Raw genomic sequence first — 18,091 nt, 5'->3', positions numbered from 1 at the left:
TTCCTGTATTCTCTCTGCTCCATACCCTCCAGTTCTCCATGCCCTCCAGTTCCTGTATTCTCTCTGCTCCATGCTAGTTCTACCCTCCAGTTCCTGTATTCTCTCTGCTCCATGCTAGTTCTACCCTCCAGTTCCTGTATTCTCTCTGCTCCATGCTAGTTCTACCCTCCAGTTCCTGTCTTTTCTCTGCTCCATGCTAGTTCTACCCTCCAGTTCCTGTATTCTCTCTGCTCCATGCTAGTTCTACCCTCCAGTTCCTGTATTCTCTCTGCTCCATGCTAGTTCTACCCTCCAGTTCCTGTCTTCTCTCTGCTCCATGCTAGTTCTACCCTCCAGTTCCTGTATTCTCTCTGCTCCATGCTAGTTCTACCCTCCAGCTCCTGTCTGTTCTCTGCTCCATTCCATTCCAAATGCGAATCCGACCATCACCCCTGGTGAGATAAAGCCACGACTCGTCAGTGAAGAGCACTTTTTGCCAGTCCTGTCTGGTCCAGCGACGGTGGGTTTGTGCCCATAGGCTACGTTGTTGCCGGTGATGTCTGGTGAGGACCTGCCTTACAACAGACCTACAAGCCCTCAGTCCAGCCTCTCTCAGCCTATTGCAGACAGTCTGAGCACTGCTGGAGGGATTCGTTCCTGGTGTAACTCGGGCAGTTGTTGCCATGCTGTACCTGTCTCGCAGGTGTGATGTTCGGATGTACCGATCCTGTGTCCGGTTGTTGTTACACGTAGTCTGCCACTGCAAGGACGATCAGCTGTCCGTCCTGTCTCCCTGTAGCGCTGTCTTAGGCGTCTCATAGTACAGACATTGCAATTTATTGCTCTAGCCACATCTGCAGTCCAGATGCCTCCTTGCAGCATGCCTAAGGCACGTTCATACAGATGAGTAGGAACTCTGGGCATCTTTCTTTTGGTGTTTTTCCAGAGTCAGTAGAAAGGCCTCTTTAGTGTCCTAAGTTTTCATAACTGTGACCTTAATTGCCTACCGTCTGTAAGCTGTTAGTGTCTCAACGACCGTTCCACAGGTACATGTTCATGAATTGTTTACGGTTCATTGAACAAGCATGAGAAGCAGTGTTTAAACCCTTTACAATGAAGATCTGTGAAGTTATTTGGATTTTTTCGATGTATCTTTGAAAGACAGGGTCCTGAAAAGTTTAGTTGTGTTAGTTGTACCAATATACTGAAATATGACAGTCAATTGTATTTAGATTGACTGGTATTTACATCAGTGAATAAAACCAATTGTATTTACATTGACTGGTATTTACATCAGTGAATAAAACCATTTTGCACTGGGATTTTTTCTTCTTCAGGTCAGTTTTATCAGCTTCTATCAGTTTTAACAGCTTTTCATTATCAGCCAAAAGCCTGCAATTGCTGGCTAACAGAAACCCTGCTGGGGATTAGCATGGAGGTGATGAGTGACCGCCAGCTCGTTAGACGACCCATTAGAGTACATGTTGGCAAAAATTGGTGTGGGGTTTTACGTGTTTGCCCTCGCATGCTGCAGAGGCCGAGGGTGAGCCAGACAATAATAGTCAGCATAGGAGACCCCGACCACCCTATAAGCAATATCCTCTCCAAGAAACATAGACTGGTACAAGGCCCATCCCCATTCTTATGTTAACGTACTCCGATCAAATCCTAATTCATCTGCTAATCTTATTCAGCTTATTGTATAACCACTAAACCCCTGGCCTTGGCACTCAAGGAGCTCGTTTTTAAACAGACATATTCAGTTGTTTGAAAATGACTGATCTCTTTTTGTTTTAATTCAGTTTCCATTTTTCACATCTGTTTGTAGTATGTTTAGTTCTCCTCACCTCTAAATGAGCTGCACTAGGCAGAGCCTCACGGTCATCTGAGAGAAAGCTAAAATCAGGAAATCCTCCACATCCACACACAATTCTAAATGAAAGGAAACAGATGGGTGGAGCGGATGGGTGGAACTCCCAGGGAAAATGTTACCAAAAAATATAGCTGCAAGCAGCAATGAACGGGGTTCAAAGGATGACAGAAAGGACAAGATAAGTTGGATAACAAAGCAAGCACACCATGTAGGAACAATGTTAATTTATGTACAATCAGTGAACGCATTACCATGTTTATCTCTCAATAACACTAGTACTGTAAGTAGCGTTTCACAGTATACAACATTAGTATCTTAAAATATTGAGAACATGTAACACAGTTCTGGGTAAATTCTATTTGATATTAAGAGAATGGTCTCTTGGGAAACATACACAGGAACATTGATATAAAAATGTTAGTTAACCTCACTAGGGTATGTGGGACGCTAGCGTCCCACCTGGCCAACATCCTGTGAAATTGCAGAGCACCAAATTTAAAAAAACAGAAATACTCATTATAAAAATTCATAAAACATACAAGTGTTATACATTGGTTTAAAGATTAACTTCATGTTAATCCAACCACGGTGTCAGATTTCAAAAAGGCTTTACAGCGAAAGCATACCATGCGATTATCTGAGAACAGCGCCCAGCAGACAAATCATTACAAACAGTTAGCAGCCAAGTAGAGGAGTAACAAAAGTCAGAAATAGCGATAAAATTAATCACTTACCTTTGATGATCTTCATATGGTTGCACTCACAAGAATCCAATTTACTCAATAAATGTTCCCTTTGTTCGATAAAGTCCATGTTTATATCCAAAGACCCCCGTTTTGTTCAGTAATCCACAAGCTCAAACGCAGTCACAACATGCAGACGAAAAATCTAAATAGTATCAGTAAAGTTCGTAGAAACATTTCAAACGATGTTTATAATCAATCATCAGGTTGTTTTTAGTCATAATAATCAATATTTCAACCGGACAATAACGTTGTCAATATAAAAGGTTAACAAAAAAGGCGCGCTCTCAGTCGTGTGCATGAAAAAGCTCTGGGACACTGCAATGTCCATTCATTCAGTGGTCTTACTCCCTTATTTTTCAGAATACAAGCCTGAAACAATTTCTAAAGACTGTTGACATCTAGTGGAAGCCATAGGAAGTGCAATTTGAGTCCTAAGTCAATGGATACTGTAATGGCATTCAATAGAAAACTACAAACATAAAGAAATCCCCCTTCCTGGATGGATTTTTCTCAGGTTTTTGCCTGCCCTAGATCTGTGCCTCGACACAATCCTGTCTCGCAGCTCTACTGACAATTCCTCCGACCTCATGGTTTGATTTTTGCTCTCTCAACTGTGGGACCTTATTCAGACAGGTGTGTGCCTTTCCAAATCATGTCCAATCAATTGAATTTACCACAGGTGGACTCCAAGTTGTAAAAACATCTCAAGGATGATCAATGGAAAGAGCACCTGAGCTCAATTTCAAGTCGCATAGCAAAGGCTCTGAATACTTATGTAAATAAGGTTTTAATTTTTAATAAATGTGCCACCATTTCTAGAAACCTGTTTTCGCTTTGTCATTATGGGGTATTATGTGTAGATTGTCGAGAGAAAATGCATTGTATATACAGCAGTCATGATAACAGATTACCTCCCAGGAGTTTTAAGGGTCGGCATTTGACCATCAGCTTTAATAAGTCCAGTTGGATGGGCAAACAATAGGTCAAGTTGGAGACTTTTGTTTAATGTTAGAATCACCTTTGTTAGAATCTGCAACTGGATCCTTGACCTCCTGACGGGCCACCCCAGGTGGTGAGGGTAGGCAACAACCCATCTGCTACGCTGACCCTCAGAACAGGGGCCCCTCAGGGCTGTGTGCTTAGTCCCCTCCTGTACGCCCTATTCAACCACAACTGCGTGACTTCAACACCATTAAGTTTGCAGAAGACACGACAGTGGTAGGCCTGATCACCGATGACGATGAGACAGCCTATAAGGAGGATGTCAAAGACCTGGCAGTCAGAGACGATCCCAATTTTGTTTAAAACGTTTAACACCGCTAATTTAACTTTTTTATTTAAAAACTGTTAAGGAGGCTGCGAATTTTCGCAGCTTTTTGTTAAAAATCGCGCAACATTTCAGCGTCCTGCTACTCATGCCAGGAATATAGTATATGCATATGATAAGTGTGTGTGTATAGAAAACACTCTGAAGTCTCTAAAACTGGTTAAATCGTGTCTGTGGCTATAACAGAACGTGTTTAGGAGTCAAAATCCTTCGAAAAACTGTTCACCAAAAACACAAAAATAATATTCATCCGCCAGTCAATGTATTGTCTAAGGCTGAGGAAAATACATGGGGATCCCCTGTAAACGCCTACAGCTTCCACACGATGTCGCCAGTGCTGACATTTTGGGGCTGCTTTATCCTTGGTTTTGTGAAGTATAGGCACTTCCTTTCTTGGGGCTCACCACAGGATGTTATGAAAGTGAAAACATGGAGTATGATTTCAAGACTTGCTGCTATCGAATACAGATCGCCCCGTGATCAATTTGATAGATTATTAACGTTTATTAATACCTAAAGTTGGTTTAGATAAGTAGTTTGAAGTGATTTGTAAAAGTTTATAGGCAACTTTTGTAATTTTAAAAAGTTACGTTGCGTCTTGTAAAGGGGCATTTTTCTGGATCAGACCGGTCTTCAGCAAATCACATTTTGGGTATACAATGACGGATTTAATCGGGAAAAAGACCCAATTGTGATGTTTATGTGACATATAGGAGTGCCAAGAAAGAAGCTTGTCAAAGGTAATGAATGTTTTATATTTTATTTCTGCGTTCTGGGTAGCGCCGGCTACCGCAAAATCTGTTGTTTTGTTGACGGTCTGGTATTCTGGGGGTGCATGCTATCAGATAATAGCTTCTCATGCTTTCGCCGAAAAGCATTTTACAAATCTGACTCGGTGGCTAGATTCACAACGAGTGTAGCTTTAATTCAGTACCTTGTATGTGTGTTTTAATGAAAGTTTGAGTTTTATCGAAAACTATAGGTTGCGCTCTAAAATTTCCGCTGATTTGATCCCGCCACAGGGAACTAGTCCATAACAAGTTAATTACTTAAAGTCAAACAGGGCAACGGATGAGGGTGCAAGTCAGACTGCTAGAGTCCTGTACGGCAATACATTTAAGGTCACACCAGCTAAATTCAGGCCGTACCCTACACAGGCCCGATTGCTTCTGCCAAATTTAAAGCCTGGACCGAAACAACTTCCTCCGTTAGTAAATCCATTAGCTGCTCCTCTCTGTCTATCACCCTGGGCACAGGCAGCTCGCTCTGCATGCACTCTGCTCATGGCGGCTCTGAGTAAGTGAGTATCCATTGCAATGGCTTCGCTTGGGCTGCTTTACTCAACGAAGACAGAGAGAGCAGTTAGATACTTTTCATCACTCTAAACTCGAGACAAAACTCTAGAAACAATATTTTCTGTGAAATATGTCTCGTCTCTCTTATATTTGACAAGTTTGAAGCACTTCTAACACCATGTTATGATCTTAGTTAGATATGACTGGGCTGTGCTGCAGAGCAGTTTCAAAATGTAAGTGATACATTTTGTGATACCCTGGTACCCTAGTTATTGATGAAAAAAAGTCCCTACCCGGCCCTAACCCGGGACCCATCGGGCTGGGGCAGGTAGCAGAGCTCTAAAGACTGCTTACAATGGCGCACCCTATAGGCCAATCACTGTCATGCTTTTTGACCAAATTACTCCGTTTGTGTACCAAAAGAAAAAAGCTTGTCAAATAATTTGAGCATTTTAAACCATGTCAAGAAAATGAAACATATATAGCTGCAAGCAGCAATGCCGGGTTTCAGTTATGGGACTACTGTGACACCATTGGTCGCCCTAGGATAAGCTACTTCGGTACCGCTTACCACGCTTGCCAAATATCAGAACTCGGAATCAAATTGATCGTGCAACATGCATGTTGGACAATTTTTTTATGATGTGTGCTGGACCCATCAGCACCAAATTTGGTATATAACATCTATGGATCCCCATCTTCAACAACAATGTTTTCCAGGACTCTAGCTCAAACAATATGGCCGCTATGAACCAAAAAGTTGCATGAATGACTTTCTGTCCAACAGCGCCACCATGCAGTAGAGCTGGGAGGTATACTGTATTTTACGATATACCAGTATTGATGCATTGACAGGTTTGGGTTCTTAACTTTACCTTTATAACGGTATTTGAATGTATGGTTTGTTAAAATGTGATACGCCATGAGGAATGTCCATTTTTATAGTTTACTTCGCTACTTGAGTCATCTCTCTCCCCATGCCACACAGACCTAGCCCCGCCCCTTGTCACTCAAGGAGCGCAATGGTTGTCCCTCGACCACGAGATACTTGCGTTCAGTCTGCATGGTCAACGCAGCACATGCAACAATGATCATGACAACAATGAGGTTTTCACTTTGCTTCTTAATATAAATCCACGGGCAGTTTGTGTTTCTTACATCTGCAAACAGATCATTTGTATTTTCTCAGTAAGTTGGGCCTAAAGCTTGTTAGCCGCAAATGCTAATCGCTAATGCTAAAAAATATGTTGAGCCTAAGCAATTGTAAATAGCTACACAGCCTGATAATACCAGTGATGATGTAGGTCTACATCTTCATGTTTTTTGTGCAACAGTATCTTCTAAATCAGGAGAAGAATAAGTGAAGCAAGAATATGTTAGCTACATGAAGTAGATAAGAGAAAACATTCAATGTAGCCAAAGATTATAGGGCCCCCTAGGAAACACTTGTCAACACTTTGGTTCCTACCCTGTCACAATAACTCCTCCCTGGCATTTTCATTTGTTGTCATGTCAAACACTGTATTCAAAAGTGCCCACTATTATGTTCTAACTATAGAATTTGAACAATCGTTCTATTTCCATGATTCCAACAGTTCTGCTCTAAGTCACAAGTCAAATCGCAATTGGTTAAAAATAAGACCTAGATTGTTTGCCCATGTCGTGCAGCTCTACGTGGCAGTGTGGACATGATCTCAAATGAGCGTAGGAAATGCAGAAATTGATGAAAATGCTGAAAATGATTTTTGGTTAAATTGAACATAAATTAACTATGCAACTCAGTTAAGAACTCATTCTAATTTACAATGACAGCCTACACCGGCCAAACCCGGACGACGTTGGGCCAATTGTGCGCCACCCTATGGGACTCCCAATCACGGCCAGTTGTGATAGAGCCTGAATATGAACAACGGTGTCTGTAGGGATGCCTCAAGCACTAAGATACAGTGCTTTAGACCGCTGCTCCAATCAGGATCTCCCAAAAAAGACCCATTGAAAATTATTTAGAATGTATGCGTTGTCACGCACTACTCATAAAGAAAAATGTAGAACTTTGATTATTCAAAAACATTCGATATCAAACACCGTCAAAAATAACCCTAATACATTTTGGACACATTGCCCAGCCCTACCATGCAGCCAAACTTAGCGATACTTTACAGGTTAACTAGACTCATATCCCTGAGCACGTGTGCCAAATTCCATCACTGACTCAAACACATCAAGAGACATAAACATGTGCCTGTGTGATCGATCTGAATGTGCTTACATATGTTAGGTATTGACCGTTGTTTGGAACATGTGTAACAAATTTGGTTACAATATGACTATCCTTGACTGATTTATATGCATTTATGTGCCAGACCACACCCATGTGAAGGCTTATTGGTCAACAGTGGCCATGTTGTTTTAGGTACTAATTTGGAAAATATTGAGTTGGGATAACCGTTTCCATAGTTACCACATATCAGGTTTCGTGCAGACCAGTCATTTGGTAACAGAGGAGTTTTATTTATTTTAAGTGTTTATCACAAAATTCTGAATGGAGTAAAATCCATCATGGCCGACCTTACGGGTCCTTGAGGCAAATTTCTTCCTTGTGAGGATTGTGACCCATGCACCCGATTTTCATGACTCTAGGTCAAACGTGGTGAGGGGTGTGACCTATCAAAGTTAGCATTTTCAATCTATTATAGCGCCACCATGTGGGAAATTGGCATGAGAGGATGTGGTCCTTGGCCCTTTACCATCACGACACGTTACACCCTCCTGGGCCTTACCATCTTACAGGAATGTGCATGTTAATGTCCTTGGGAGAAGAACGAGTTGAATAATAACGAACAGCAACAAGGTTTCACCAGCTTCGCTGCTTGAACACCTAATAACGAACAGCAACAAGGTTTCACCAGCTTCGCTGCTTGAACACCTAGTAACGAATAGCAACAAGGTTTCACCAGCTTCGCTGCTTGAACACCTAGTAACGATCGGCAACAAATACAATAGGGCTTTACAAGCTTCGCTGCTGAACCCCTTTTAATAATAATTCAGAACAATAGACTGCAGTTCATTTAGGGAGATGAAATAGTTTGTCAAATTACTGTCCATTATTTCCCAGTTGTCCCAATAAGGAAAATACTACTTGGTATGACTGTGCTCAAAACAAAGGCGTAAGCCCAGTCCCCTTGACACCAGTTTCCTGCAGAGGAGGAATTTTAGAGAATACTTGAGTAAACCCACACTTTCCAGGGTTCAGGCTTCAGCTACATGGCCTAGGCTACTGTGTGTATGCTTGCAAGTGTAATACAATGCTTGCTGACAGAGGAAAACAACATTCTCTTGTTGACTGTGTGAGTGGTGGCCTGCTTCAGTATCTTCTTAGCATCAATGCTAACAGCTATTTGAGGAATGTGAGCCAACTATATTATTTCCAGAGAAAGGAGCAGGAGCAACTAGTTCTATTATCTTTCTTTAAAGACATAGCTCGCCAGTTAAGGTTTATCTTGTCAATATGAATGCATTTGAACTACTGTCTGTGGCTCGCTAGCTTTGGACCAATAACATACAATGCATTTTTTTAAATTTGTTTTACTTAGCTATTTAATGGAATAAATAAAATCACACCCAATCATCATGGTGTGGTAGAAACATCTGAAAACACCCCAATATCAAGAGACATCACAGTGTCACAGCTCAATGTCCAATCTCAGGGACAGATAACCCCAGCCACAACGACTCAGAAGAGGATGTTGTTGTTTTTTTAATGAGAAATGTTTTTGAGCAGTGTTGTACCTTTTACCTCGGCTTTGTACCTGCTTCGTCCAAATAAAAATATAAATTAAAACTAGCTAACCAAGCCATATTAGACTACACAATCTACATTTTGGTAACTCAACAACTTTCAACACAACACCGGGAACTTTGAATAGACCTGTGTCTACAGTCCCACTGTTCACATTTCATCCCTATGACACATCTGGGCCCGCTCACTGCTTTTGTGGCCAGTATGCGTCAACCTTTTTGTTATGATAACAAAACAAAATTGACAATACAACTTTTTGTTATGATAGCTGGACAGAAGTTCAAATAGAAAACAAGGTCTCTGTCAACTTCCTTATCAATTAAAACATTACATTTTTAGTAATTAGCCACATGACAACCTGCTGTTAGGAAATTCATGATTGAGTGAGAGAATCTCAGGACAATTTAGAAGAGGGCTCCTTAGAGAAGAACACATGTACAGTATTGATGTGTCAACTTGTCTATCCATGGCAGGGGGATCCTTCAACATCTCTGATTAACGTATGTAAACTAACTACTAGAGTTTTATCTTGTCTGGTTGTTAAAAATCCTGATAGCTAATCGTCTACCCTTGTTAATAAGGTACTTAACATAGTTAAACAGCTGGCTATATGACTACTGCTTGAGGATGATGACAGAGTTTGATGACAGCGTTTTAAACTCTGTCATCATCCTCAAGCAGTAGTCATATAGCCAGCAGTTTAACTATGCTTGTTACCTTAACTAGAATAGACAATTAGTTAACGTTAGTTATCAGTATGTATATATATATGTATATATATATATATATATATATATATATATATATATATATATATATATATATATATATATATACATATATATACACATACATATACATATATACATACATACATACATACATACACACACACATACATACACACATACATACATACATACATACATACATATACATACATACATACATACATACATACATACATACATACATACATACATACATACATACATACATATATATATATATATATATATATATATAGGTAACGCGTTGGCTACCATAACTTTCCTAGGTTTGGTAGACTCGATTTTAGCGCTAGCTAAAGCTACATTTCGTCTCCAAGCGTTCATCAAACCGAGATAATCAATGTATACGTACCCATGTCAAAAGGCTCTCGCACAGTTCAACTCGATCCACAGAATCCAAGGTACTCATCGTACTGTAGGTAACTGGTCCAGTTAATCCACGTTGATCGCCCTTCTTTATCTGAAAATGGCCAGCCAGCTATCGAGATAAAAAATAAAAAATAAATCAACAAGACTGACACGTCTGATCAACTGGATAACCAAAACGAGGAATTATTATTTGTAAAAAGCTAACTAATCGGTTTTCCCGACAGGACGGATGCGGTCCCACGCTGTTTTCACTTGCATTAATGCATACAACGTCAAAAGTAGATGTTATTTAATCATAAACAGAGACGTTAAGACACACATCTACCGGTCGGTCACCCCTTCTGTCAAGCTTTTTCCAACCAGCTCGGATGGTCGTCACTAGTTACCACGGCCACAAAGTCATCAACTCTGCCTATTTCTACAATTTCTCTTATTAAAATCAGATTTCAAACCTAACATTAACCACGTTGATAAGCCTAACTCTTGATTAAGAACAAAAAGCTCATTTTTGTTTTCAGACTTTCTTTTTTTTATTACGATATAACAAATGTTGACTTTGTGGCTGTGTTATCTACTGCAAATTTTAAAAAAATGATACCACTCTGAATTCGGGGAAACATCGAGCCTGAATAGGATCAACCATCTTTATCAACGTTAGTTAGTCCAGAATACCTCTAAAGAAATCAAAATAATCATAAGCATAAGTGAAGAACTACAAAAAAAATATTGATTGATTTATTCCATGAAAATGTGAATAAATACATTAGGGTGAATTTAGAGCAGGCAGTAATTGGGACGCCATTTAGAGGAAGGCTGGAAAAAGACCTTTCTAAGAATGCGGAAGTGGAGCAGTCAATTCCAATGGATCTTTCTTATTGTACTTCAGTGCAATGGACAGGTAACCATAACCTTCAGCGTACTGCTAACATTTAGCCTAACCTTAATTATGACCAAAAAAAAAACATTTTCTTTTCAAATGTTGACTTTGTGGCTGTGCTTTCTAGTGGAAGCCCAATGGATAGGGTGATACATTTAGCTTGTAAACATGAACATACCTGACTTTATATAGCCCCTTTTCGTTCTTATTATCTGCATTGGCTATAGTTTAGCAGTACGACAGATATAGCCTAAGCCATATTTAGCTATAAACTCTGGCTCTGCGTTGTGGTTTGCGTTCTGTAGCTAGCTAACAGTAACGTTTTTTTTTAAAACGTATTTTATTTATTTATTTCACCTTTATTTAACTAGGTAAGCTAGTTGAGAACAAGTTCTCATTTACAACTGCGACCTGGCCAAGATAAAGCAAAGCAGTGCGAAACAAACAACAACACAGAGTTACACATAAACAAACATACAGTCAATAACACAATAGACACGTTACCTCACTATAGCTATCTAGATAGGGGGAGTTTGGCCTGGAAGTGACTCATATTTACTCTCTCTGTTCTAAACCAGTTCTATAGGATATGATTAAGTGGAATGGATGGAAACAATGAATGTGGCGAGGTGGACTATTTGCTGCAAGATGAAGACTCACTCATAGAAGGAGTCAGCAACCCTGTCTTGTTTGTGGTCGTTCTCAGTGTCACGTTCCTGTGTGGACTGGTAACTCTGCTCTGCAGGTCTAGTAATTCTTGACATTCTTATGGGAATAAATGGTGTTGTGATGTTTTTTTGTAACCAGTTATTAACAACAACAAAAAAAGTTTATTACTTAAATCAAACATGTATTTTGTTTTCAACTGATATACCAATGAATGTTGTAGTTGGTGTGTTTCTAATATCTGAACCTAAATGTTTTTTATTTATTTATTCTACACATCTCTACCTGCAGAAATGAGCAGTATAACATCCACCCAGAGAACCAGGAACATGTCCGTGCCGTTCGGCAACAGCTACAGTCCGAATCTCAGGTGTGAACATCTGCCTCTGTAACGGTTCCTTTGTACTTTCTGGGTCATGTTCATTAGGCACCAAATGGAAGACAATGTACTGATACAAAAAGGGACTATCTGGACTAGTTTAATCCATTTCAAAACGTTTTTATATTGTGTGTGTCCTAATGAACAGGACCCTGGTATTGTATCTCATTAGGTTCTCCTCCATGAAAGTATCATACCACATCCCTGGCTTTCTCTGTCCTTCAGGAAGCTGAACCAGCCGAACCCAGGCGACAGTTCTATACAGACATGTCCTGTCCAGTGTGTCTACAGCAGGCCGTGCTGCCTGTGGAAACTAACTGTGGCCACCTCTTCTGTGGTAAGTGTGGCTGTCGCACTAGACTGATAGAAACAAGGAATCAGAACCAGGGTCCATAGCAGAGTATGTGAGAGGAGCGGAGCCCAATTTGACTGGAGCGAGATTTCCAAAGGCTGGAGGTCGGCCTCTTCACCCGCTCCAGTTTTACTCCAGTAGCGCTCACTTCAGGAACTCTTTACTTTACTGACGTTTTTCTCAACATGGGGACATTTTGTTGCAGTGTCATGTACACGTTTAAAGTGGTGTTTAAATACAACACAAAATTGACAATACAACTTTCATAACAGTTACATACCATTAGCCTGCTGGCCTTACTGGGTCAATAGGAACATTAGCCTGCTGGTCTTACTGAGTCTATAGGAACATTAGCCTGCTGGTCTTACTGAGTCTATAGGAACATTAGCCTGCTGGTCTTACTGAGTCTATAGGAACATTAGCCTGCTGGTCTTACTGAGTCTATAGGAACATTAGCCTGCTGGCCTTACTGAGTCTATAGGAACATTAGCCTGCTGGCCTTACTGAGTCTATAGGAACATTAGCCTGCTGGTCTTACTGAGTCTATAGGAACATTAGCCTGCTGGTCTTACTGAGTCTATAGGAACATTAGCCTGCTGGTCTTACTGAGTCTATAGGAACATTAGCCTGCTGGTCTTACTGAGTCTATAGGAACGTTAGCCTGCTGGCCTTACTGAGTCTATAGGAACGTTAGCCTGCTGGCCTTACTGAGTCTATAGGAACGTTAGCCTGCTGGCCTTACTGAGTCTATAGGAAGGTTAGCCTGCTGGCCTTACTGAGTCTATAGGAACGTTAGCCTGCTGGCCTTACTGAGTCTATAGGAACGTTAGCCTGCTGGCCTTACTGAGTCTATAGGAACGTTAGCCTGCTGGCCTTACCGGGTCGATAGGAACATACACCCAAGCTATTTAGGAGGGATATCACACCTGGCACAAATTATTGTCTAGTTGTGTTTTTCTTGCCAAGGGGTGCCCTATACCTGCACCCATAGGGTAGTAGTTCAAAGTCTGGGTACAGGGGGTGGCTTGGTTCTAAAATTATTTTGTGAGCCTTGGGGAGGGCCCTGACCTTAAAGATCTCATCCAGGTCTATCTGTTTGACTCCAAGTACCTTGGTGATAATCTTTCTCAGCATATTTCTTTGGCTGACAGTGGAATTGCCAAACCAACAAACAATACAAAAAGTTCAGGGCATGCCGACCCAGCATGCATTTGGAGTCTACTTGTGTGCTGCTGCAGCTCCTTGCTTTAGCTACTGTCATGGAGTTCACTACATATTTCCATACAGAAACAGAGAAAACACAGTCATGTCGAATCAACTCCGATTCCCAGTCATGTCGAATCAACTCCGATTCCCAGTGATTCCCAGTCATGTCGAATCAACTCCGATTCCCAGTCATGTCGAATCAACTCCGATTCCCAGTGATTCCCAGCCATGTCGAATCAACTCCGATTCCCAGTCATGTCGAATCAACTCCGATTCCCAGTCATGTCGAATCAACTCCGATTCCCAGTCATGTCGAATCAACTCCGATTCCCAGTCAGAGTTACAAACAATGTTCCCTTTTTTCGGCACTGAGCAAATATCAAGTATGGTGAGCTCAAACTTGAACGTTGTTACAATTCTGTGCAACTTGCAGCGTGTGCGTTTACTGTGAACCCTGAGGCTGTACCTGCTTTAAGTTACAGTTTTACTGTGAACACTGAGGCTGTACCTGCTTTAAGTTACAGTTTTACTGTGAACACTGAGGCTGTACCTGCTTTAAGTTACAGTTTTACTGTGAACACTGAGGCTGTACCTGCTTTAAGTTACAGTTTTACTGTGAACACTGAGGCTGTACCTGCTTGAAGTTACAGTTTTACTGTGAACACTGAGGCAGTACCTGCTTGAAGTTACAGTTTTACTGTGAACACTGAGGCTGTACCTGCTTGAAGTTAGTTTTACTGTGAACCCTGAGGCTGTACCTGCTTTAAGTTACAGTTTTACTGTGAACCCTGAGGCTGTACCTGCTTTAAGTTACAGTTTCTGTGAACCCTGAGGCTGTACCTGCTTTAAGTTACAGTTTCTGTGAACCCTGAGGCTGTAAAGCTTTAAGTTACAGTTTTACTGTGAACACTGAGGCTGTACCTGCTTTAAGTTACAGTTTTACTGTGAACACTGAGGCTGTACCTGCTTTAAGTTACAGTTTTACTGTGAACACTGAGGCTGTACCTGCTTTAAGTTACAGTTTTACTGTGAACACTGAGGCTGTACCCACTAAGTTACAGTTTTACTGTGAACACTGAGGCTGTACCCACTAAGTTACAGTTTTACTTGAACACTGAGGCTGTACCCACTAAGTTACAGTTTTACTGTGAACCCTGAGGCTGTACCTGCTTTAAGTTACAGTTTCTGTGAACCCTGAGGCTGTACCTGCTTTAAGTTACAGTTTTACTGTGAACACTGAGGCTGTACCTGCTTTAAGTTAGTTTTACTGTGATCACTGAGGCTGTACCTGCTTTAAGTTACAGTTTTACTGTGAACACTGAGGCTGTACCTGCTTGAAGTTAGTTTTACTGTGATCACTGAGGCTGTACCTGCTTTAAGTTACAGTTTTACTGTGAACACTGAGGCTGTACCTGCTTTAAGTTACAGTTTTACTTGAACACTGAGGCTGTACCCACTAAGTTACAGTTTTACTGTGAACACTGAGGCTGTACCCACTAAGTTACAGTTTTACTGTGAACCCTGAGGCTGTACCTGCTTTAAGTTACAGTTTCTGTGAACCCTGAGGCTGTACCTGCTTTAAGTTACAGTTTTACTGTGAACCCTGAGGCTGTACCTGCTTTAAGTTACAGTTTTACTGTGAACACTGAGGCTGTACCTGCTTGAAGTTACAGTTTTACTGTGAACACTGAGGCTGTACCTGCTTGAAGTTAGTTTTACTGTGAACACTGAGGCTGTACCTGCTTTAAGTTACAGTTTTACTGTGAACACTGAGGCTGTACCTGCTTTATGTTACAGTTTTACTGTGAACACTGAGGCTGTACCCACTTTAAGTTACAGGTTTAACAGTGGCCATGTAGACTACTGTTTGATCATAATGTAGGCCTACCAGTGGCCTGCAATCAAAAACAATGGATAAATGTATCCCATAACATTTTAACATGGAAATAGCTGTTCTATCATCCATCCTCCCATGAGTAACACTGAGCCAATCACGGCGCAACTAGAGAAAATGACTCTCTGTTTTCGCTGGCTGCCCCTCCTCCACCACAGAAAGCACTGGGCTAGGCTGAAACAACTGCATTTTGGACCGGCTTTATTAACTAAAGGAATTTGTTCTATTTATTATTTTACGTTTTTTGCAAACTGATATGTAGCACAAATTTAATGTCAAAATAACATGCAAAATAGTCCAATTATAAATTAGATTTTTTTTTTAAATAATTATGAGTGCTTCTCACAGTAACCTTTTCCTGGTGTTAATTAAAATAATTTTCATTCAAATGATTTTGTTTCAATAATTTGTTTTCAAACCTAATGGTAGGTTCATCTAGGTTCATCACAAAAATCGATGGGTGTTGGTTAAGTTGTGATTTTATATATATATATATATATATATATATATATATTTTTTTTTTGCTCCTGATTGCCCCAGCGGTCTAAGGCACTGCATCTCAGTGCTAGAGGCGTCATTACAGACCCTGGTTCGATCCCGGCTGTATCACAACCGGCCATGATCGGAAGTCCCATAGGGCGGCGCACAATTGGCCAAGCGTCGTCCGGGTTAGGGGAGGGTTTGGCTGGGGTAGGCCGTCATTGTAAATAAGAATTTGTTCTTAACCGACTTGCCTCGTTAAATAAACAAAAAGAGCATTGTTTTTTCCCCCGGAGAGATTGGAAAGGACGTGGACCGCAGTGTGCAAGCAGAGCGCCATGGAGCAAGGGGTTTCTGACCTCTCAACTCTGCTCACATACTCTAGGCCAGGCCTCTCCAACCCTGTTCCTGGAGAGATACCATCCTGTAGGTTTTCACTCCAACCCTGTTTCTGGAGAGATACCCTCCTGTAGGTTTTAACTCCAACCTTAATCTAGCACCCCTGATTCTAATAATTAGCTGGTTGATAACCTGAACCAGGTTAGTTACAACTGGGGTTGGAAGGAAAACCTACAGGAGGGTTTCTCTCCGGGGACATGGTTGGACAGCCCTGCTCTAGGCCATACGAACAAGGAATTAGAACCAGGCCAACTATTGAATGATTAAGCTATTGGATAGATCCATCTGGATTTGATCAAGTTTTCCTTTATTTCTTGTAGGTCCTTGTATAATTGCGTATTGGAGATATGGGACATGGTTCGGTGCGATCAATTGTCCCATCTGCAGACAAATGGTGAGACTAAATGCTGCCTCCAACTTTCCCTACTTTCAACACATGTATTATCATACACACGTAGTAATACAATTTATCCACACATTGTTGAAAACAAAACAGTACCTTTTAATATTCTTTTGTGTTTCTCTTTTGGATGCTGAAATAAAATATAACATTTCCAACAGATGGGTTGTAGCGCAGTTGTTCTCACCATACATTTCCTATGTGAACAGGTGACCCTGTTGTTCCCACTCTTCCACGAGCAAGTCTCCCCTCAGCAGGTACAGGATGGAACGGTTGAACCGCTCCTCATCCTCCGGGATCTCGGCGACTACAACCGCAGGTTCTCCGGACAACCCAGATCTGTGAGTTTAATTTGCCACGTTAAGATTTTCTCTCATGCACTTAGAGAGAATTGTTATCACTGGATAGACTGAGAGTCTACACCAAATTGCAAACTGATTTCTTGAAATTTTATTCATTAAATTAAAATCAGTTACTCACTCCCCATTCTGTACCGTGATGTCATAATTAACCATTACTATGGTTACGGTAGCCTGGTCCCAGATATGTTTTACCATCTCACTAAACTGTATTACGTGCCAATGATCATAGGAGTTGGCAAAACTGCACAAACAAATCTGGGACCAGGCTAGGCAATGACCATAGGAGTTGGCAAGACTGCACAAACAGATCTGGGACCAGGCTAGGTAATGACCATAGGAGTTGACAAGACAGCACAAACAGATCTGGGACCAGGCTAGGTAATGACCATAGGAGTTGTCAAAACAGCACAAATAGATCTGGGACCAGGCTATATGTTACTGCTTAAACACAAACATGTTTAACTCCACTGCTCTCCCTGCTCTCAGCTGATGGACCGGCTGCGTGACGTCCCCACGTTGCTACGCCACCTCTTCAGGGAGATGTTCTCCGTAGGGGGCCTGTTCTGGATGTTCCGGATCCGTGTCCTGCTGTGTCTGATCGGGGCTCTGACCTACCTGATCTCTATCTGACTTCATCCCAGAGGTGGTGACCCAGAGACTGGCAGGGTGATGGATGAGGTCTTCATCATCCAGAGACTGGCAGGGTGATCTATCATGTGATGAAGAGAGGTGGTGGACCAGAGACTGGCAGGGTGATGGAGAGAGGTGGTGGCCCAGAGACTGGCAGGGTGATGGAGAGAGGTGGTGACCCAGAGACTGGCAGGGTGATGGAGAGAGGTGGTGCCCAGAGACTGGCAGGCGTGATGGAGAGAGGTGGTGACCCAGAGACTGGCAGGG

At 41.5% G+C, this 18,091-nt stretch overlaps 2 protein-coding genes across 6 annotated transcripts in view; one reads left to right on the top strand and one right to left on the bottom strand.

Annotated features, from left to right (window-relative positions):
- Nucleotides 1–10,683, bottom strand: part of hook3 (hook microtubule-tethering protein 3) — a 61,623-nt gene extending 50,940 nt beyond the window's left edge. For 4 of the 5 annotated variants that reach the window (XR_006083997.1, XR_006083998.1, XM_042326401.1 and 1 more), the window contains exon 1: nucleotides 10,163–10,682. Coding sequence is in view for 2 of the 5 variants with exons in the window: in XM_042326401.1 (XP_042182335.1) it covers nucleotides 10,163–10,219 (57 nt within the window). In the remaining 3 variants the exon portion in view is untranslated. Of the gene's footprint in view, nucleotides 1–10,162 lie in introns of all 5 variants that reach the window. The other variant, XR_006083999.1, reaches the window with a different exon arrangement.
- Nucleotides 10,684–10,975: 292 nt separating this feature from the next.
- rnf170 (ring finger protein 170) lies at nucleotides 10,976–17,824 on the top strand. The gene is made up of 7 exons (XM_024406443.2): nucleotides 10,976–11,077; nucleotides 11,635–11,801; nucleotides 12,014–12,092; nucleotides 12,327–12,438; nucleotides 16,753–16,826; nucleotides 17,042–17,173; nucleotides 17,681–17,824. Exons 2-7 carry the CDS (start codon nucleotides 11,659–11,661, stop codon nucleotides 17,822–17,824), a joined length of 684 nt encoding a protein of 227 aa, XP_024262211.2. The 5' UTR covers nucleotides 10,976–11,077; nucleotides 11,635–11,658.
- The last annotated feature ends 267 nt before the right edge of the window (nucleotides 17,825–18,091 follow it).

This window comes from Oncorhynchus tshawytscha, linkage group LG09 (genome assembly GCF_018296145.1).
Source record: "Oncorhynchus tshawytscha isolate Ot180627B linkage group LG09, Otsh_v2.0, whole genome shotgun sequence".
Lineage (NCBI taxonomy): Eukaryota > Metazoa > Chordata > Actinopteri > Salmoniformes > Salmonidae > Oncorhynchus > Oncorhynchus tshawytscha.
The sequence above is the reverse complement of the archived record's forward strand: the minus strand, read 5'-3'. Positions and strand labels throughout refer to the sequence as shown.